The 22,727-nt window shown below is 41.6% G+C and overlaps 1 protein-coding gene across 4 annotated transcripts in view; it reads left to right on the plus strand.

The window, feature by feature from the left end:
• CEP192 (centrosomal protein 192) overlaps nt 1-22,727 on the plus strand; it is a 100,691-nt gene that overhangs the window by 35,933 nt on the left and 42,031 nt on the right. For all 4 annotated transcript variants that reach the window (XM_061170423.1, XM_061170424.1, XM_061170425.1 and 1 more), the window contains 12 exons: nt 6,777-7,605; nt 7,695-7,821; nt 14,048-14,219; nt 15,255-16,131; nt 17,084-17,232; nt 18,658-18,888; nt 20,273-20,398; nt 20,591-20,734; nt 20,837-20,900; nt 21,322-21,461; nt 21,561-21,653; nt 22,206-22,324. In XM_061170423.1, coding sequence (XP_061026406.1) covers nt 6,777-7,605; nt 7,695-7,821; nt 14,048-14,219; nt 15,255-16,131; nt 17,084-17,232; nt 18,658-18,888; nt 20,273-20,398; nt 20,591-20,734; nt 20,837-20,900; nt 21,322-21,461; nt 21,561-21,653; nt 22,206-22,324 — 3,071 coding nt within the window. The remainder of the gene's footprint in view (nt 1-6,776; nt 7,606-7,694; nt 7,822-14,047; nt 14,220-15,254; nt 16,132-17,083; nt 17,233-18,657; nt 18,889-20,272; nt 20,399-20,590; nt 20,735-20,836; nt 20,901-21,321; nt 21,462-21,560; nt 21,654-22,205; nt 22,325-22,727) is intronic.

Below are 22,727 nucleotides of genomic sequence, written 5' to 3' on the forward strand. Positions count from 1 at the left end.
GCCTTTCATGAAGGAAAGCTAAAACCTCGCTGTCATAATTCTCATACAAGATCAAGATAAAGTCACATGTAAAAAATGCATAACATTTTTCTTACTCAATTTTATTACAAGTATCCTTTAAATATTATCAGCATACAATAAATGTACGAAGAGTTTATAAAACAAACTTACAGTCAGTGAGTTATCACAGCTTATACACCCATGTACACCCCAGGTCAGGAAAGAGAGCGTTGCCCACAGCCCAGGAGCCATTTTTTTGTTCCTCCTGAACACTACTTCCTCCTGTCTGACCTATGACACTGTAACAGTTTCACCTGTTTGTGAAGTTTATATACAAGAAATCATGTAGTAGCATATATATATTTTTTTCTTTAATACAAATTTGTTTACTTTATTTGTTTATTTTTGGCTGCGTTGGGTCTTTGTTGCTGCGTGCGGGCTTTTCTCTAGCTGTGGCGAGCAGGGGCTACTCTTCGTTGCGGTGAGCGGGGGCTACTCTTTGTTGCGGTGCGTGGGCTTCTCATTGCATTGCGGTGGCTTCTCTTGTTGTGGAGCACAGGTTCTAGGTGCGCGGGCTTCAGTAGTTGTGGCTCGTGGGCTCTAGAGCGCAGGCTCAGTAGTTGTGGCGCACAGGCTTAGTTGCTCCATGGCATGTGGGATTTTCCCAGACCAGGGATTGAACCTGTGTCCCCTGCATTGGCAGGCGGATTCTTAACCACTGTGCCACCAGGGAAGTCCCAGTAGCATATATTTTTCTTCGTTTTTTTCCACTTACGTTTGCAAGATGCAACTGTGATAAGTATAATAGCTAATTTTCATTGCTGTGTAGTATTCTATTATGAATAGTCTGTCGTTGATATATTCACCCTACTGTTGATGGATATTTGGGATCTGTCTTATGTCAATATGACACTGTTAAAATAGTGTAGTTTTATAGTAGGTCTTGATATCTAGTAGAATAAGTCTTCCCCTCTTATTTTTCTTTAAAAGTATCTTGGCTGTTCTTGTTCCTTTACATTCCCATATATATTTTAAAGTCAGATTGTCATCTTTAACAACCAGCTAGCAACCCTGCTGAGCTTTAAGTTGGGATTGTGTTTAATCTATAGAACGGTGAAATTGACATCTTTATAATATTGAATCTTCTAATCCACGAAGATTACATGTCCCTCCATTTAGGTTCTAATTTCTCTCTGTATTTTATGGGGCTTTTTTGTGCAGAGATTTTAACACATCATTTGTTAGATTTCTTTCTGAATTGTTTGAAATGGTATTTTAATATTATCTTTCTGAACTTAATTTTCCCTTTGTTGTGGCCAAACAGAAATATATGTTTTTTAATATACTCACCTTATATCCAGCAAGTGTGCTAAATTCATTTTTATTTATGGATTCTTTGGATTTTTCTGTATATGCACTTATATTATCTGAGAATAACAACAGTTCCTTTCTAATTTTTATACCTTCATTTCTTTGTCTAGCCTTACTTGACTGCATCTTAGAACAGTGAATAGAAGTGGTAATGTTGGGTTTCCCTGACTCAGAGGGAAAACTTTTGAGTAGTATTTTGTCTTTAAATTTGATGGATGCTCTAGGTTTTTATTTATCATCAGATTTTTAAAATTCCCTTCTAATATTTGTTTGCTAGTTTTATTTTAATTTGTAAAGAGGTTGAATTTTGTCCAGTGCTGTTTTGCATCTGTCTAGGTGAACATGAGTTTTCTCTTCTTTTGGTGATGTGGTGAGTTACATTACATGGTTTTGAATATTAAAGCTGCTCTTCTCCACTTGGGTCATGATACATTATCATTTTTATAGATGGTTGGATTCAGTTTGATAATAGTTTATTTAGAATTTTGCATATGTGTTCGCAAGTGGGTTGATGCTCTTTCTTATAATGTCCTTGTTTGGTTTTGGTACCAAGGTTTTGCTGGTCTCATTTTTCTTTTTTTTTTTTTTTTTTAATTTTTCAAATTTTATTATAATTATTTCTTTTCTATGAGTGGCAATATATTTTTTTTTTACTTTTGAAAAGCCAATTTACTTTGCATATTACTGACTAGAAGGGCTACTTTTTAAAAAAAAGTAAAATAAATTTTCATTGAGGTGAAATTCACATAATATTAAATTAACCATTTTAAAGTGAACAATCCAGTGATATATAGGACGTTTACAGTGTTGTGCAATCACCACCTCTACCCAGTTCCAAAATATTTTCATGACCCCAAGAGGAAAGCCTATACCCATTAAGAAATTGCCCCTTCATAGCCCCATTTTCTACCCCCTGGCAACCACCAATCTGCATTTGTCCCCATGGTTTTATTTCTTTGGGATATTTTATATAAATAAAATCATATGTTACCTTTTGCATCTGGCTTCTTTCACGTAACATAATATTTTTAATATATGTCCATGGTGAAGCACATTATCAGTACTTCATTCCTTCTTTCTCTGGACGAATAATATTCTGTTGTGTGTATATACCACCATTTGTTTATCCATTTATCCAGTGATGGCCATTGGTCTCATTTTTCTTGTTTTCTGGAAGTTTTTTGTTAGACATACTAATTTTTTTAAATTAATTAATTATTTTTGGCTGTGTTGGGTCTTCGTTGTTGCGTGCTGGCTTTCTCTGGTTGCGTTGAGCAGGGACTACTCTTCGTTGCGGTGCGCGGGCTTCTCCTTGTGGTGACTTCTCTTGTTGCAGAGCACAGGCTCCAAGTGTGCGGGCTTCAGTAGTTGTTACACGTGGGCTCCAGTAGTTGTGGCTCGCGGGCTCTAGAGCACGGGCTCTAGAGTGCAGGCTCAGTAGTTGTGGCGCATGGGCTTAGTTGCTCCACAGCATGTGGGATCTTCCCAGACCAGGGCTCTAACCCATGTCCCCTGCATTGGCAGATGGATTCTTAACCACTGCGCCACTGGGGAAGTCCCTGTTATTTCTGATATTGGCTATTTTGCCTCTCTCTCTCTCTTTATCTTGGTCAGTCTTAAACCAGGTATTTCTCAAACTTTATTAATTTATCAATTTTATTTATTCTGTTTTCTATTTCATAGGTTTTTTTCAATATTTTTTGTTTCATAGTTTTTTAATCTTTATTTCCTTCCTTCTACTCTCTATGGATTTAATTTGCTATTTTTCTAACTTCTTTTTATTTATTTATTTATTTATTTATTTATTTATTTATTTATTTTTGGCTGTGCTGGGTCTTCGTTTCCGTGCAAGGGCTTTCTCTAGTTGCGGCGAACGGGGGCCACTCTTCATCGCGGTGCGCGGGCCTCTCACTGTCGCGGCCTCTTTTGTTGCGGAGCACAAGCTGCAGACGTGCAGGCTCAGTAGTTGTGGCTCACGGGCCTAGTTGCTCCGCGGCATGTGGGATCTTCCCAGACCAGGGCTCGAACCCATGTCCCCTGCATTGGCAGGCAGATTCTCAACCACTGCGCCACCAGGGAAGCCCCTCTAACTTCTTGAAATGAATGCTTAGCTTAATTTTTCTGCCTTTTTGCTTTTCTTACATAAGCATCTGATGGAATAAATTTCCTTTTTTTTGGCCACGCCACACGGTTTGCGGGATGTTCCCTGACCAGGGATTGAACCCAGGCCACAGCAGTGAAAGCTCCAAATCCTAACCAGTAGACCACCAGGGAACTCCTAAATGTCCTTGAAAGCAGGGATTTTGTGGCATCCCCTACTTTCTTTTTTCATCTCATATGTTTTGATGTCATATTTTCATTATTCTGTTCATTGTATTTTCTAATTTCTCTGGCCCATCAGTTTTTGGAAGTGTATTGCTTAGTTTCCAAACATTTGGGGATTTTCCACATTTTAAAATATTGATTCTAGGCAGTTATACTGTAGTCAGAATTTTTGGTTTTAGTCCTTTGAAATTTGTTGAGACATGAGATATGGCTCAGCATTTGTTCAGTTTTTGAAAATGTTTTCTCTGCACATGAGAGGAATGCCTATCATGTAATTGTATGTCATTTAGGTGAAATTTATTAAATCATGATGATTAAACTGTATTTTTAAATTGTTGTGCTTGTTCTTTCAGTTACTTAGGTATTAAAATCTCGTACTGATTGTGGATTTGTCTGTTGTTTATTATAGTCTGCCAGTATTTGCTTTAAAATTTTTGAGGCTGTATTTTTCAAGGTACAAGCGTATTAGAATTCTTCTCTCCTGGTGAATCAAACCTTTTATCATTGTGCGTGACTGCGTTTGTCTGTAGTGGTGCTTTATGCACCACTTTATGTTAAGTCTAGTCTGATATTAACATAATTAATACCAGTTTTCTCTTAGTTAGTGTTTGCATGTTATATCTGTTTCTGTTATTTTACTTTTAACCTTTCTATAGCCTTGTATTGAATATTTTAGCTGTTTCTCTTATTAAAACATAGCGTTGGATTTTATTTTTCAGTTTCTCATGATCCTTCTTTCCACTTATATTTACTGGAGCTACCAATATATGGGGATTTAAATCTGCTCTCTTTATGCACTCTATTTCACCTAGACTTTGCTATTTTTCTTTTTTGTATTCTTTTGGATTGCTGAAGTATTTTATATTCCAGTTTTCTTCCTCTATTAATTTGGTAATTATATGTTTTCCTATTATTTTGGTTACCCAAGAAATTATAACCTGTCTCCTTCATTTACTAATGTTTAATAAAAATAGGGTTTTTTTGGTTTTCTTTACCTCTTCCTTAACATTACAAGGACCATAAAACATTCAGTTTACTTCACTCTAGTCTTATAAGCGCCTATTGTTTTATATTTTAATTCTCTATTTAAACACCATAAGACATTATGATGATGTTGATGGTGATTACTATTATTACATACAACCAATATGTATCTCTGACCTTCCATTTAAGATTAGTTTTCTTTTGCTTGAAGAATACCCTTACAATTTCGTTTTGTAAGAGGCTACTGGTAATGAATCCTCCGCTTTTGTCAGTCTGAAAATATCTTTATTTCACCTTTATTTTTGAAGCATATTTTATTTGGTGTATGTTCATTAACAAGTATGTTAGACTTTCTCAGTATCTTTTGTGTTTTCTGTTCTGTTGTGTTTTTTGTTTCTCTTTCATTCTGGATATTTTTTTCAGACTTCTCTTCCAAGTCTGATTCTTTTTTCAGTTGTGTCCAATTTGTCGTTAAACCTGTCCATTGGATTCTTTTTTTTTTAACTTATTTTTGGCTGCGTTGGGTCTTCATTGCTGCACGCAGGCTTTCTCTAGTTGCGGCAAGCGGGGGCTACTCTTTGTTGCAGTGCGTGGGCTTCTCATTGCGGTGGCTTCTCTAGTTACGGAGCACGGGCTCTAGGCGCGCGGGCTTCAGTAGTCGTGGCTCACGGGCTCTAGAGCGCAAACTCAGTAGTTGTGGTGCATGGACTTAGTTGCTCCGCGGCATGTGGGATCTTCCCGGACCAGGGCTCGAACCTGTGTCCCCTGCATTGGCAGGCAGATTCTTAACCACTGCGCCACCAGGGAGGCCCCCTGTCCATTGGATTCTTAATTTTTTATTGTATTTTTTAATTATAGAATTTACATTTAGTTCTTTCTTGATAATTTCTAGTCTTCTGTTGAGTTCTCAGTGTTGTTTTTAATTCCTTAAGTATGTTTTAGATTTTAGATTTAGATGTGTTTTAGACTCTGATAATCCATTGTCTGCATGCCCCACAGTTGTCTTTTTCTGTGATGTGGGCCACATTACCTTGGAACATTGTGTGTCATTCATTGATAGAGGAGTGGACTTTTACAGGAAAAGTTGCTGAAATATTTGAGGCCATGGGAGATCTTCCAGACAGGATTTTTGGCTGCTTCTGAGCGAGGAATAGTAGCAGTCTCAGGTCGCTTTAATTCAGTTATTGGGATTGAGCTGATTGGAGCTGGGCCTCCGGTCCTCCTGAGGGCCACCTTTACTCCTAGGGAGTAGCCCTCTGTGGTCTCGTCCTAAAGCATGGATGTTTACCATGGTCACCACCTTCCCCTCATCACTGGCAGACTCTGAACCTGATTTTTGTACCGTTACTCCCATAAGAGCAGCTTTTCTTAGCTTCTTTTTAAAAAATTATTATATTTTAAAAAATTTTCTTAGCTTTTTAAGCTTCCTGATGTCTTAGCAGTAGCCTCTTCCTGAAGCAGCTCCCCTTGGGCAGAGCATTCCCAGGACTGGGCTCACCTCTCTGGGATTCTCTCTTCTCTTGGATTTTGGCCCCATAGTTTTTTATTCCTTTTTTGGCTCTCCAGCACCTTCTAAGAGATGTTTTCGGATATGCTGTCTAATTGCTCTCAGCAAGAGTTGGTTTGCATCACTTAGTCTGCTATTACTAGAGGCAGAAGTCTTAATTTGCATTTTTAAAATATTGCTTTGCTGTTGGTTCCATTTCATTATTTTACCCATGGTTTCTATTTATGTCTTGCTTATAAATAATTCTAACAATTGAATGAAATTACCAAGAATCATAATTGCAGTCACTGTGGCTCAATGGCTTCTCAATTTCAGTATTTTAATTTTTTGGTTTTAAATTATTTTCTGATTCAGTTTTAGCATTTCTTTAACTCCTGAAGGGTTTTTTTTGAACAACTGATGATCCGATTTTGTAAGTGACCGAGTACTCTACAAATCAAGTTGATAGCAGCTGTCTTTTTTCATTAGGAGGTTTAACTGGTGTACCATTAATTTCTTGCTGCTGTCAGATCTTATGTAGCACTTACAGATAAAGATGAAACTAATATGTGCTTGTCCATGGAGCTGATGTGAACTTTCTCATTTCTAGGACACTTTCCTCATCAACAGCAAACCCCAGAGACGCACAGGCGAACTGCCTAGCAGTGGTGATTCTGTGCTGAGGATAAGCACCATTGCTTCCGCCATCGCAGATGCATCAGTGAACACTGACCCCTCCCAGCTCGCTGCCATGATCAAGGCACTTTCAAATAAAACCCGAGAGAAGACTTCTCAGGACGATGGTAAACAAAAGCACTGTTCGGCTGTGTCTCATTTCTTACCTAATGAGCTGGAAAAAAGTAATGGATCCAGCGCATTTGATATGGAGAAATACCTTAAAAAAACAGAAATTAGTAGATATGAAAGTGGATTGGACAACTTTTCAAGAGCTGGTGTGTCTGATATTTGGGATTTATCTTTGTCCAAAGAACGGACTACACATGACATCCATGCAGTGGACCTGGGTGCTACTAGCATAAGTGTAAGGGAGCCAGAAGAAGACACAGCAGCTGGTTTTTATGGTGAAAGTGGAGAGAGCGTGGACCAGGCATCACTGAGAACGATAAACTCTTCAAATTCAGTTCTTACAAATACGGGCGAGAGAGAGGGTGCAGGGGTTGATGTGAAGACACATTCCATTGACCATAAATCACCAGATTCCGGTGACGGTGAAAAAGCTGCCTCCGTATCCATTCCAGCCCTTGATAGCTTATTAGTCAGGAACCCCAGGGTAACATCCCTCTGGCTGTCAGAAGAGCATGAAGACACACAGAATAGTAGAGAATATCAGAGGCAAAATGAGTATGTTAGTGAGACAAGTAACAGTGAAAAGCATGTGACTTTTGAAAACCATTCCATAATCTCACCTGAAAGTGTTGGTAAGTGTCAGAGTAATTGGCCACATTCAAAAAATTACACAGAGTGTTTTTTTTTTCTGTTCTCATTGGAAAATACACCTTTCTGGTAGATTTGAAAAATCCCTCTCCTGAGTGTGGTGGACATGGCTCGGAGGACGACCAGGATAGCTTCAGACCTTCCACTTCTCCACTGAGTCATTCTTCTCCTAGTGAGATTTCTGGAAATAGTTTATCAGGGTAGGTGCTTAACCTTTTTTTTTTTTTTAAAGTAATAAAATACATGCTTGGTGTAGGAAAATTGGAACAAAGTGTAAAGAAAATTAGTCATCTATAGCTTCATCTCTCAGAGGTAACTGTTATAAATATTTTGTGAATTTCTTTCAAGACATTTTTCTTTGCAAATTTTCATACCCTGCTTTTTTCACTTATTAAAATAATTCCTGCATTTAAAAGAAAGTTAATGTTATAGACTGCATAATGAATCTGTCACAGTTTATTTGGTGCTTCTGGTGGATACTGGTGATACTTAGTATATTTTACCTTTTTTTTTTTTTTTTTTGCCATTTTAATGATATTGAGATGAACAACTTTGCTCATAAAATTTTTTCTGTGTTTTAACTGATTTCCTCAGAAGTGAAATTACCAAGTCAGGGATAAGAATATTTTCAGTCTCTCTGGATTAGCAAACTATTTTCTAAAAGAGTCTTAAAGACTTGCACTCTTACCATCTGTGTTTGTTGAAGGTGTGCATTCTACTGTTTTCTTATCAGCGTTTTAAATAACTTTTAATTTTGGTTTTTTTTTTTATCTTACAGTATTAATTTGTGTTCTTAATACTAATGAGATTGATAAGTGCTTTTTCAAAGGTTAGGATAAGAATCCTAACATTTTACATGTTTTAGCACAACCTGTAGGGTAACTTAAGCTTCAAGTTATAAGACCTTTTTAATTTTTCAAAAATGCCTTAAGTCAACATTGTTTCAAAAGTTTACACATATACAGGTATATGTGTGTGTCCATAGAACTTTGAACAGTGTGAATGTAATGCTTTATCAGATGTGTCTGTGTATTTGTGTATAAATGTGCACGTGTGTGTGTTTCCCTCCATTAAGCTCTTTGTCTGCCTCGTTCTCCAGTCCTCTCACCAGGAGCTGCTGTTGCTGGTTTCTTAGGTTTCCTTCTGGTCTTTGTGCACATACACAGATATGAGTGTATATTCTTATTTTCATCCCTCTTTATCGTCAGTAGAGGGTCCTTTACACACTTCTTATGTTTTGCTACACAAGGTTACTTATCCCAGCCTTATCTGTATTACAGTCACTTTGCACGCATGCAGATGTATTACAGGATAAATTCTTGGAAATGAGATTGTTAGGTCAAAGAGTATATGCATTCACGTTCCTATTTAAGTTAGTACAACCCCTCTGTAGAGGTTGTGTTAGTTTAATTTTCCACCAACAATTTAGGAAAGAGCTTGTTTCCCACAACCTCACCAACAGAATGTTTATCAAACTTTTTGTTGACAGTCTGATAGGTGAAAAAACACTATTTCAGTATAACTTTAAATCATGAGTGATGATGAGCATCTTTTCCTTTATATTTCCTTTTGTATCATATATCTATTCATGTTTGTTGCCCATTTTTCTCATGGACTGTTAGTCTTTTTTGTCTCCATTTCTCGGAGCCCTTGACGTATTAGGGAGAGTGGGTAGCCCTTTGTTTGTGACATGAGTTATACAGTTCCTAGTCTTTAGAAGGTTTTTTTCCTTTCTTTGCTCTCCCAGATACTTAGCTCTAGCTTACCCACACCATTTCTGATGAATATGCAAAATCCAGGAGCAGCTTGGGAAACACATAATAGGTAACTTGGATATCAAATATAATTTCAATTTGTTTCAAAATATTGAACAGTTATGATAATTCTACTGCTTAGGTAAAATTTTCTGCTTATTAAAATCTTTCCATAGAGAAACATATAAAAAGGTCTTTTATAAAGCCATAAAAGAAAAAATCCATAGATTTAATAAAATAAACTTTCTGTATGGCAACAATTTTTGCCTCAGAATTGACTTGATCTTTTTGTAAGCTTTATGCCAAAGATGCTTTCAAGTCTAATAAGATCTTTCAAGTCTAGTAACCTCGTTAGGCTATGTCTCTATGTTGACTTCATGGCCACCTTGCCCTATCACACAGCACCCTTTCAGTATGTGGAGTCAAGCATTCTTTTATTTAGGAAAGGTTTTTTTTTAAATTACTTATTAAGATATTGGTCCTGACCCCAGGAACTTTCGTCTTGCAAATGTGGGATCTGCATTTATTTTCTTTGTAATCCTTTCTTTAAGAACTTATTTTAGGGCTTCCCTGGTGGCGCAGTGGTTGAGAGTCTGCCTGCCAATGCAGGGGACACGAGTTCGAGCCCTGGTCTGGGAAGATCCCACATGCCGCGGAGCAACTGGGCCCGTGAGCCACAGTTACTGAGCCTGCGCGTCTGGAGCCTGTGCTCCGCAACAAGAGAGGCCGCGATAGTGAGAGGCCCGCGCACTGCGATGAAGAGTGGCCCCCGCTTGCCACAACTAGAGAAAGCCCTCGCACAGAAACAAAGACCCAACACAGCCATAAATTAATTAATTAATTAATTAATTAAAAAAAAAAAAGAACTTATTTTAGAATAATTGTAGATCCACGGGAAGTTGCAAAGATAGTATAGAGAGACCCCATGTCCCTCCCCAGCTCCTCCAGATGCTGCACAGAATCACCACTTGTGCAATCACTTGTCCTGGGCACGGCGAGCGGTTAGTATTGTGTCATTTTATCACAGGTGTGAATGTGTGTAACCACCTCCACAATCGGAGACATAGAACTTTTCCATCACCACAGTGACCTGCCTCTTTCTTACTTTTTCATTTTGTTTGCATTTCACATTTCTGATTTCTAGATTCCTTATAGTATTTTCTTTTTTGTTTCTTAACCCCCGTGTACTTTCCAATTTCATCTTGTTTTCTATGATCTTGACATTTTAAAAAATTGTATATGAAGGCGTTTAATAACAACTGTAAGTGCTCTATAAAGACATATTGTTATGATTCTTTTTCCTTCACCTGCCCTTTACTGCATGATCAGAGACAGAGTGCTGGGCTGGATGGTCTCAGTTTTGGACCCACCTGTTTTTTCTTTTGCTCCTAAGAAAATACACTTATTCATTAAGTGTAGGAAACATATCTTAGGGAGATACTGATCTTTCTCATGAACTTGGTCAGATATTTTGAATGAGAGCGTCACGTTGACCTTTCTAAAGTGACTGTTGGTGGGCTTCCTTCTCCCCACGGGTCAGCCTCCTGCACCCACACCCCCACCTCTCAGCCATGGCCAGACTGCAGGCTTAGGGGGAAAGAAGCTGGACACCAGCAGGTTCTGAGGTTCGTTCTCCTGTCCCTTCTCCTGCTGCATGAAGGCGTTCCTGCCGAGGCCAAGCATCCAGCTCCATTTTATCTTCCTGCTTTCACTCATCTCCTTTTTTTCTCATCAGCTTAAATGAATATGCCGGCGTCTAGTGGCTGATTTTACTGTGCACAGTTCTCTCTTCCACTGAGGAGACTTTGTTTCCTGTTGCCCGTGACCCCCTCCTCCTCCTGCACCCAGCGGCTGGTACTCCCTCTCTGGGCATCCATGCCTGTTTTCTTTTTCCTCATCTTTGTGCTTTTTTTTTTTTTTGGTCTGTTTGTTTAAATTTTTTTATTTTCATTTTTTATTTTCCGGCTGAGTTGGGTCTTCGTTGCGGCACGCGGGATCTTTCGTTGTGCCATGCGGGCTCTTCGTTGTGGCGTGCGGGCTTCTCTCGTTGCGGGGGGCAGGTTTTCTCTCTAGTTGTCTCACGCAGGCTCACATGGGCTCTGTAGTTTGCGGCACATGGGCTGTCTGGTTGAGGCACACAGGCTCAATAGTTGTGGCGCGCAGGCTTAGTTGCCCTGAGGCATGTGAAATCTTGGTTCCCCGACCAGGGATCGAACCTGCATCCCCTGCATTGGAAGGCGGATTCTTTACCACTGGACCACCAGGGAAGTCCCTCATCTTCGTGTCTTTATGTGTTTTCCCTGTGTTGCGGGGTAGCCGAGCTGTTCAAGTGTTTATCCTTGGCGTCACTGATTTTCTGTAGCATCAGCTATGCTATCTTGGCTTCCAATGTGGACATTCATTTTGTATTCATTTCTTTTTATTGAAATCCTTCTTGTACTTTTTTATTGTGGTAAAATGAGTTTCATATTTTTATTCTTTTTTTCAGGTTTTTCCAGTTCATTAAGTTTTTAATTTAATTTTTAAAAATATTTATTTATTTATTTGATTCTGCTGGGTCTTAGTTGAGGCAGGCGGGCTCCTTAGTTGTGGCATGCGAACTCTTAGTTGCAGGATGTGTGATGTAGTTCCCTGACCAGGGATCGAACCTGGGCCCCCTGCATTGGGAGTGTGGAGTCTTAACGACTGCACCACCAGGGAAGTCCCATATTCATTAAGTTTCTTAATATTCACGTTGAAATGTTGGTCAGAATGTTGATCTGTTGAGTGGCCACATCTTTCTGGTGAGAGCCCTTTATCTGCTGAGTTTGCTGCTCACCAGTTTTCCTGCTGGCTGGTCTTCCAGCATCCAGCCAGCTTCCAGCAGGTCTGTAGTGCTGATTTAGAGCTTCTAATTCCAGAACTGCCTTGAGGTTCTGTGTGGCTGGCACCTTGGCAGTTAATGGCTTCCTTTGGAGTCTGACATCCGGACTGAAATTTCTCTTCTTTTGTTTCTGTGTGTTCTTACAGTTCACTTCTCATTGCTTGAAGTAATGCAGCCTAAATGCATTTGTTCATTTCGACCAAAGGAGCTAGACTCAGCACGTACCCCAGTACCCAGAACTCTTTTCCTGCTGCCCCATGGTGTCTGTGTGAGTATGTGTGTGCATGTGTGTGTGCGCGCACGTGCATACAGAACCCACGCAGGTGCATGTTATTCAGTGACTAAAGAGGGCCTGAAGCAATTTGGTTAATATTTTGTCTCCATTGGTTAGAGATTCACTAACTAGTATTGTGTCAGGGCTGTCTTAATTTGGTCCTTTTAAAAATCCAGAATTCAAAATAGGATTTTTTCTCTGTGTCCGTTGGCCACCTGAGTATTCTGAACTTTGTGCACAAAAATAAGGGGCTTCCTTAGTGGTGCAGTGGTTGAGAATCTGCCTGCCAATGCAGGGGACACAGGTTCGAGCCCTGGTCTGGGAAGATCCCACATGCCGCGGAGCAACTAGGCCCGTGAGCCACAACTACTGAACCTGCGCGTCTGGAGCCTGTGCTCCGCAACAAGAGAGGCCGCGATAGTGAGAGGCCCGCACACCGCGATGAAGAGTGGCCCCCGCTTGCCGCAACTAGAGAAAGCCCTCGCACAGAAACGAAGACCCAACACAGCCATAAATAAATAAATAAATAAAGGAGTTCCTTTAAAAAAAAAAAAAATGATGGGTAAAATTTAGTCAGATTAAGGGCTGACTTGAAACTAAATGGCAGAGTATTCAGGGGGTGCGGCAGCTGTTTCCAGAGGCGGCTGTGACGGTGTTTCCCACCCAGTGTGACTTTGCACTCTGCCTTGAGGGGCAGCTTGGCCCTCTCCTCTGTCGGGCTGGCCTGGCCCTGTGCTGTGGACTGACTGACAGAATGTGGCATATGTATTAAATAGATGCGGGAGCTTATTATTTATTGCTTTATAACTTTTTTTTTTTTTACTTAATATATTCTGAACATCTTTCTGAGTCAATGGTTAGTAGTCAACAGGATGATTTAAAACAGCTGCATAGTGTTTTATTGTGTGTGCCATAATTTCAATAGCCTCCTTTCTCCTACATGACGTTTAAGATTGCCTATTTTATCATTGATAATGATATATGATGTATCCTTTTAGCGAATCTTTATAATTAGCACTAATTTTTTTCTTAGGATTAATCTCTAGATGTATAACACCTGAGTCAAGGGGCTTTTGCTATGCATGCTTGATAGCTCAGCCGAGAGTTGCACCGCTCCTATTCTTGCCCGTTGTGTGGCTCTTCCTATCTCTTTGATTGTTTTCATCTTTGCTCTTTGAGGGCAGGAATTGGCGAGTGCTCTGCTCATTGCTCTATATCAGGTATTCAGTAAATTTTTGTTGAATGAATAGCTAACATTGTTATGTGACTGTATATGGAATTTATTAATGAAACTGCCACAACATTTTTCTTTTTCAGTAGCTTACCAGATACTTCATTCTGTAGGACTGTGATTTACAGTCTTAGATAATTACGGGTGAAAATAATGAATCTAGGGTTGAGTTGTATATGGCAGCTGGGACAGACGGTAGTGCAGGTTGACAGGGTTGTAGGCAAGCAGGAAGAGCTTTCTGCCAGTGTAGACGATGTTAAGTGAAGGGATGGACAAGTCCAGGCACAGGTGTTCTCTCTTCCAGGTGTGCCATGGAGTCTTTCAATTCAGCAGCTCATCTGCAAAAGCACCCCTGTGAGAGGGAGTCATCCCAGCTGACATGTCCACAGGCCAGCATCAGCAGGCTGACTTACATGTCTGAACAAGAGAGCACCTGTCCCGCCACGGCCTCAGATCGTGGCCTTAAGGACCACCAGGTGGGAGCACTTTTGTTATTTCTTTACTCAGGCTTCTGGAGCTGAAGTCTTACTGATGTAGGACTCAGACTCGAGTTCAGGCCTAATTTCTGTTGCTCTTTTAACTTTAAAGTAAGTGTGTGTGTGTTTTGCTCGTGCTGGGTAGGCACTACAAGTACAAATATTTTAGCATCTGCCATCAAAAAGCTCTCAGTCTGGTGGAGGCTGTGCAAGACAAGCCATGTAGTGAAATGCACTGTGAGAGATTCAGGAGGCGACTGATAATCTGACCAGGTGGCGAGTCCAGTGAAACTTGGTGGGAGGACTGTCTGGAATCAGGCATGGGGGAGGCAGGGAATTGCAAAACACGCTGCATTTGAGGGCCCCCAAGAAGTTTGGAATGGCTTTGGTGAATCGTGTACGTGGAGAGAGGAGGGGAGGCCAGACCACGACATCGTGGATGTAACATTTGGGAGTTTGAAGGCTCTTAAGTAGGACACGGACCTGCTCTGTGTTGATGTTTTGAAAGCTCCTTGCAGTGGAGGAGGCACTGAGGGGTGAGGTTAGAACGAGGAGGATTTGACACCAGGCGGCTGGAGTTGTCAGGCGAGGGGCAGCACAGGCTCAGGCCAGGGTCATGGCCATGGGGGTGGGAGGGAAGCAGAGAGATCTGAGAGATTTGTGTGGGAGAAGCTAGAATTTTACTACCTAGGTGTGTTTTGTGAACGTGACAGTGTTCAGTTTGTAATGAGCTGCGTATGACTTGAGGGTGTGCAGTGCAGGCCTCCTCCGCTACGCTGTGCCTAAACCTACCCACTAAGTTACTAAACAAAACCACTCGTTTCTGGTCCTGTAAATTAGGAAGAACAATGAATGCAGATTTTCTAACTTTTAATCCTGCATTTCACAGCCACTGAAGTACTTTGTATAAGCCATCCTTTTTTCAGAGAGGTAACGTCATGTAGATCTCTATTCTTTGAGAGTATATCAGCATGGTTTGCATTTGTAATACTCACTTTATCTGTGGATAATTTCTAAACATTTTTTGTCACACAGAGTGATGTCACCAGTGCGTTGAGCACCACAATTATTCAGGCCAGTCCAGTTCCGTCTCAGGAGCGGGCTCCGGATAAGTTGCGAGAAAAAAGTCCATTTCAAAGTAGAGGAAAAGGAGCGTTACCGTATATTATCCAGAAGAACTTGGACACAGAAAAAGAAACTGAAACTACTTCTCAGAGTAGCGAACTTGAAGATGTAAAACCGAACTTTAGATCGAGAAGAGAGCTTTCCTCCAAAAGTGAAGATCTGTCAGAAACCACTGTGGCAGGTGTGACCTCAAATCCCAGTGAACTGGACCAGGTCAGCCTGGCTCTGCCAAGGGAGTTGGGCCTCGGCCAGTGGGCCCTGCCGGCCACGCCGCGCCTCCCCGTGTCCCGCCAGGGGCCTGTGCCCGACAGTGGACGCGTGACTCCTGTAGACACGTCTGCTGCCGACAGTGCGTTTGTTGGCCAGGGCCCTCCCCAGACCTCCTTCCCCAGCACCGAGGGCTGCGGCCCTGCTCCCTCAAGGCAGCACGTGCCCACCTCGGGCCCCGCGCTCTCAGCACGCCATCCCCTCCCCATGGCTCCCTGTGCCCAGCCGAGCTCTGGAGCACTGCCTCGGTGCCAGGCCAGCGGTGCCACAGCCTGCGGGCTCCCGGGAAGATGTCATCCTGCTGTCGTCACAGGAGAGCACGTCCAGAACTCTGTGGCCATGGGCCTTTGTCTAGGACAGAACATCAGCTCGGGGCTGATGGCTGCCTCTTCCCTTTGTAACCCGTATTCTAACGCCTTCAATCAGAGTCTTCTAAGTACAGCCAAACCTTTTACTGTGCAGTCTCTTGGTCCAAACTGTGGAATTGATCCATGGGATTCAGGAGTGATGTCAGGATTTGGTAAGATGCTTTTTCTCTGCTACTGCTTGTTGTTGGTTGCTGCTATTTAAAAACTGAATTTTCTCAATTGGGACCATAAAACTAGTTTGTTTCAAGGAGATACTGATTAGCCTGAATTTCTTGTAAACTTTTTTCTTTATCCTGAATTTGGAACACAGACCATAACGTATTTCTGTGCAAGGGTCCCTGAGTGGCCTTAGAAAAACATAAAAACTTAACGCAGGTAAAACTCCCACTGCCTTTGTCTTTCTGTTTCTCTCTTGTGCTCCAAACTTGGAATTCTGTTGTTGGTTCAACTAGGAAACATCTAGTATAGAATCACCCTCCTGAAGGAGGGAGTCTCCTGCCAGCTTTTAAGTCTTCAGGGGTGACTCGTGTGGGAGTGAGAGGCAGCACCCTTTCACTCCACCCGTAGTGGCTGAGCTGCCTGTGCTCGTGCTGAGGGTTACTCTTGGGAGCAGAGCTCGGTGCTGTGCTTTCCTGACACGGTGCTCATGGCCACTGCAGCACTATCAGTTTTGCCTTCTTTTTCTTCTGAAGGAAATTCCACAGTGACCCCGTAAGAATGGTGAAAAGCTTGGTCATCATGTTAAAAATCAGTTAGAGCCTCCGTCATTTCTCATTAGGTTAGGCAGTGGCTTATATTTATAGGAGAAAAAGGGAAGAGATTACTGATAGTAATAACATCTAAGAGTTGATTAGCTGTAAATTTTTTAGTTTGATCAATTTTGATTGTTTTTCCTCATGGGCTGGTTGCCTCAGGAGAAAATTAGTGACCAGTCTCTGCTGAGGCGTATGCAGTGTTGGGGACTCCTATTTAGATCTGGGGCACTTTATAAAACCATAGCTCTCGGTGTCAACAGGTAGTCTTCTGTAAAAATTTCCATTTAACCAGTTGTGCTTTTGATGGGGTGTTGGGTATGCATTTTGACTCTGCTTTAACTCTACCCAGGGAAAGTAAGAGTGCCTGAGGAATTGAAGTTTCCTCATGCTTGCTGTATCGGCATCGCATCACAAACCTACCTTAGTGTCCTGAATCCCGCCGACCGCTGGCTACAGGTCAGCATTGGGGTCCTCAGTGTTAGTGTCAACGGTGAAAAGGTGAGCTTTCTGTGTCTTTCTCCTCTGACTTAGTGATTGCAGTACGATTAATGCTGGAGCTCTCCTTTGCCTAGTATTAGTACTTTTATACCAGGGGGCATGTCCACCGCCATATACTTTGCACAGAATCGTTGGAATCGTATCTTTTTCTTGGTTCCCCTTTTGTTGCAGTACTTCCAGTGAAAGTGAAATCTGAATATGTTTCTCACATTTCATCAGGTGTTACTATTTATTTATTAACCATTATGTTTCATTGTTACTTGTTTATAAAATCATGTAAATGTGCTTTTTGTGCTGTCGGCTTAAACCACTGACTGGAGCTCCAAGTTTCTGGTCTCTATTTGTTGGTTTTGTTAAATGTGATTGAGTATAAGTTATTGTCGTTTATTTCAAAAGAAAAAAAAAAGAAACAAGTTACTCTTGCGACCTATGCCTTTCTTTAGTAAGTTAATTTATCTGATCATGTTCTTACATGATCTTTTGAAATACCTGGAAACACAGTTTTAACATTAGAGCAGGGGTCTCTCGCATGATCAGTTACAGCTGCTGAGGTTCTAGACTCTAGATTCTGTGGGCCTCGGTGAGTAGGGAGAGTGGGAAACAACGTCAGCAGCTTCTTGCAGACAAACATTGGTGGACGGGTTTACTCTCCCCTCATATGTCCTAGTGATAACCTTGATTTACCTGATAAAATAAGACTGTCTTCTCTCCCTCTCCCTTTCCCCAGCTTTTCCCCTCTGATCCTGAGGGTAGAGGAAAGGCAGGTGGTTGGAGGAAAGGGTTGAGGGTGAAAGGTGGTGAGATTGGAGGCCTTTTTAGGAGCATGTAGGAAGTAATGATGTCTCTGGAAGTGGGAGTAGAAAAGAAGATCCCTGTTCACAGTGAGGAGGGAGGGATTGGAGTGAGTCAGAATCGTAGACTTGGAGGCCTGATAGTGAACCTTGGAGATCAGTCTAACCCCCTACATTACACAGCTGCAGAGACCAGGTCCCAGGTGATGTCCAGGGTGGGAGGCAGGTCCCGGGGTGATGTCCAAGGCTGGAGGTGCTGCCATTTTCAGCACCCTTTTCAAAAAAAAGTGAAGGTAAAAATAACATATCTTCAAAAGTCCTTATGGGAGTTCCTTCGTGGTCCAGTGGTTAGGACTTGGTGCTTTCACTGTCGTGGTCCAGGTTCAGTCCCTGGTTGGGAACTAAGATCCCACAAGCTGTGTGGCATGGCCAAAAAAAAAACAAGTCCTTATAATTTTGACTAACTGTATTTCCCAGGTAATGAGTTACGAGGCCTGGGTATTTTTCAAGAGCTAACGTATCTAGATTTGGTAGTTTGAGTGACTATGAAAAGGGATCTTAAACTAGTTGGTTCTTCTTCCTGATTTTCACTGTGAAGATATTTCTTAACGGACCATGTGGCTCTTTTTTTAAGGTGGATCTTTCAGCTTATCCTTGTTTAGTTTTCAAGAATAAAGTCATCATAAGACCTCATGCCACAGAAGAGATAAAAGTGCTCTTCATACCGTCTGATCCTGGGATTTTCCGATGTATATTCAGCATTGCTTCTTGGCCGTTTTCAGCTGACGCAGAGACAGTGGCACAGGCAGAAGCACTGGCGAGCAGGGTTGTCCTCACCGCCATTGCCGAGACCCCTGTGATCGAGGTGACTGTTTGTAAGCAGGTCTTTGTCATACCTGGCATTTTAATGAGGCTGTTCAACCTTAGAAGTAAAATTTGGGTAAAATGAATTTGTGGATGAATGTGCCAGAAAGTTATAATTGAGCTAAACATTGACTCTTAATATTTTCTTATTCCAAAATTTAAAATTATTTCTGGGAATTCCCTGGCGGTCCAGTGGTTAGGACTCTGCGCTTACACTGCCGAGGGTGCGGGTTCAGTCCCTGGTCAGGGAACTAAGATCCTGCAAGCTGCACAACGAGGCCCAAAAAAACCCAGAAAACTTAAGATTATTTCTTTTGTTTTATAGAAGCGCAGATATGCTCGCTAAGATGTTTGTAAGCAAAGTATAACGTTAAACCCTATTTTCCAGCTGGTTTCCATCGTATAGTTTGATGTGCGTGGAGGAAAACACCTCATTCAGATTATCCTCTCTTTTCTGTACCTGAAGACTCTGCTCGCTGAAAAATTTCCTCTTGTACAGTTGCTCATTTTCTGGAAGTGAAAGAAATTGGGTCTAGCCAGGTTGGGGCAACAAAATGCTTGTGGGATTGCAGGCCTCTTTAGGAAACTGGCTGTCAGCCCTGGCTGCACATCGGAATAACTGGGGTTTGTTTTTTTTTTTTTTAATTTTAATTAATTAATTTCTCTTTTGGCTGCATTGGGTCTTTGTTGCTATGCGCGGGCTTTCTCTAGTTGTGGTGAGTGGGGGCCACTCTTCGTTGCAGTGTGTGGGCTTCTCATTGTGATGGGTTCTCTTGTTGCAGAGCACGGGCTCTAGGCGTGCAGGATTCAGTAGTTGTGGCACAACAGGCTCAGTAGTTGTGGCTCTCGGGCTCTAGAGCACAGGCTCAGTAGTTGTGGCACATGGGCTTGGTTGCTCCGCGGCATGTGGGATCTTCCCGGACCAGGGCTCGAACCCATGTCCCCTGCATTGGCAGGTGGATTCTTAACCGCTGCGCCACCAGCGAAGTCCCTAGATATCATTGTAAACATTTTCAGTGTTGTCAGAGTTTGGACTAAATCCAAAAATGCCCGCATATGTTTTGGAGGGAATTGAGAAGTCGATAGTGTAACAGTAGAGGTAGTGGAAGGGAGGCTGTGTGTTTTGTAAAGTTGTCAGTTTGTCTTCTCACAGTAACAGCAGCTAAGCTATTGCTTTGTTCTGTAGTATATTTGGGTACGTGGACTACCTCAGAAAAAGAATTTACTTGTGTAGAAAATAGGAATTGTAAAATAGCCCCAGGAGTCTTAGGTAAGTTTACCTTTAATGTTGACTATTTGTGGCTGGAAAGGGCAGTGATGTGAACATAAGCTGTGATATTTATTAATATATTGTTTGTATAAATCCCTTTTTTCCCATAATTTAGGTGGAAACAGAAAAGAAAGATGTTCTTGATTTTGGTGACTTGACTTATGGAAGCTGGAAAGCTCTGCCTTTAAAGCTGGTAAACAAGACGCACGCCAACATCCCAATTAGACTTATTATTAATGCTGTAAGTACTGTGCTCGGGGAGGAAGCCTTTACAGAGCACACTTACTTAGAGTTGTAGATGCAGCTAGTAGCATCCTTGGTTAACTTCTCTTAGGAAAGTAGATATTTTTGTTAAGGATCTGTGAACAAATTTAGCATCACCCCAACATGACACCATTGGCTCTACTGAAGCGGCTTCTCCTGTTTCTGACAGAACGCCATAGCCTGGCGCTGCTTCACCTTTTCGAAGGAACCCATCCACGCAGCTCTGAAAGCTGTTCCTTATGCCCATGCGATTGCTCAGCTGGCCGCCCCCTCGGTGATCAACCATATGATGCCTGCTAGCGATGACGGACAGGTGAGCTGGGGGATTGAAGGACTGGTTTAGAATTAAAGAGGAAGTTAATTTTCCAAACTACTTTTCTTTCACTGTGTATGCAAAAAATTTTTTATTTTACAGGATCCAGAATTTCTGATAATTTGGGTTCTTTTCCATAGTCCAAAGAAACAGATGACTTCTTCAGGTATCATGTTTACGTTTTATGGGATTTTCTTTACTCCGTAGCTAAATAAACTACAAAGTTGAGGCTTATTTCTCCTGTCAGTAAATTGTCAAATATTTATTGTAATTTGTCAGATATTTTATGTTGTTTTAAAGCTGGGCAGAGAGCATGCTATTTTGGGTCAAACCCATCCAATTATGTATAACCCAAGCAAGTACCACTGAAAACGTTTTGGGGTCTTTTCTGTTAATTGATGTTATCTCATCTACCAATTAGATGTTTTCTTCCTTCTTCTCCTCCACTCATTTCTGTTCCTCTCTGAGTTCTTTCAACAGTCATTTTAAGATTTTTTTGTGCCCCCTGATGGCATAATGTTGGACCATGTGTGGCATTTAGAATTAAATAACTCTGGTGTCTGAACTAAAAGAATGACCTTTTATAGAGATTCTAGACTCAGCAGAAGAATTCTTGGCAAGAGTTGATATAGAAGTTGATAGTCCAAACCCTACACCAGTCATTAAAAGTATCAATCTTCGAGCAAGAACAGGAATAGCCAGGATACACGCTCCGAAAGACCTACAGGTACCCTAAACTCCTCACTTTGCTGTTACTTTATGTTCAGGTTGATTTCATTCCAAGTGTGACATTTTAAAAAAATGCCTGTTTTACCCCATCCTCTAGACTATGCACTTGTTTGCCAGCGTGGCTTCCTCAACAAGGCAGTACTTACCTTTGAAAAATGCTGGGAATATTGATGTCCACTTGGACATCAAGGTAAGAATTTGTGTCAGAGGCTGTAACTTATTTCCTCGGGCTGAGACTGTGAGTGTCTCCTTGGGTTCTGAAGGTTGCTGTGCTGCCGACCTTGTTCAAGGGCCGGGGGCATTGGCAGGGGTGGTCAGACAGAAGAATCTGAGCCCGGGCTTTCAGAGCTGGTGTTACACGAGCATAAAACAGATGATTAGGAAGTTAGGCTGGGATGTCTAATGTAATAGGTGCAAGAACCAAGCTCTAGATTAGTTCCTGAAGACTGAGTCATCCTGTGGCTGGGTGGAGGAGAGGGAGCCACATGTGTAGACATCATTTCTGAGTTGTGTGGCTGAGTGAGGGGGTGTTGGTGGCCAGGAATTAGGGATGGGGCAGGGGATAGTTTGTTATGGAAGAGAAGAAAGACGTATCCTTTCCAAGAAAGTAAGATGGCGGGGCATTGCTGGGCAGCGGGGGGGTAAAATACCCAGTTGTGGTCAGTGAGGGAGACAAGGCGCGTGAGTGTGTGAAAGCTGTGTCTGCAGGTCAGTGTTGACTTATAATTATGTAAATACTTAGATCCCAGATCAAGGAAGTCACTTTTCAGTGGATCCAGAGAAACTATTCCTTAAACCTGGAGAAGAGCACGAAGTTATAGTTTCATTTTCTCCAAAGGATCCCAAAGCCTGTGAGGAAAGGTAATGTAGGACTGTTGATCATGGCGAATTTGTGCTTATTTAGGTGTGCTCTGGTCCACAGCCTGAGGGACAGAGTACACGCTTCACCTTGCCTATACAGCTCCGCTTCACCTCTTTCCTTTAGCCTCACATCTTTCTGCTTACTGAAAATCTCCTTTTAAACCAGCTAGCTGACTAGAAAGTAAGAAATCACTATTTTCAAGTATATTCTGACAAAAGTAAATAATAACACGTCAATCTTGATGTTTCTCACTAACTTCTTCTCTCTCACCAAGGAAATCATCAGTTGACCTTGCCAGTTGTTAAAGATACTTTTCCCCACCCCTTTTCCAGGCCAGTGACTTTTTGGCACCCAAATCATAAATGAATATCACTTTACAGTGGTCGGAGCACCCTTGTCACC

This window comes from Eubalaena glacialis, chromosome 15 (assembly GCF_028564815.1).
Source record: "Eubalaena glacialis isolate mEubGla1 chromosome 15, mEubGla1.1.hap2.+ XY, whole genome shotgun sequence".
Taxonomy (NCBI): domain Eukaryota; kingdom Metazoa; phylum Chordata; class Mammalia; order Artiodactyla; family Balaenidae; genus Eubalaena; species Eubalaena glacialis.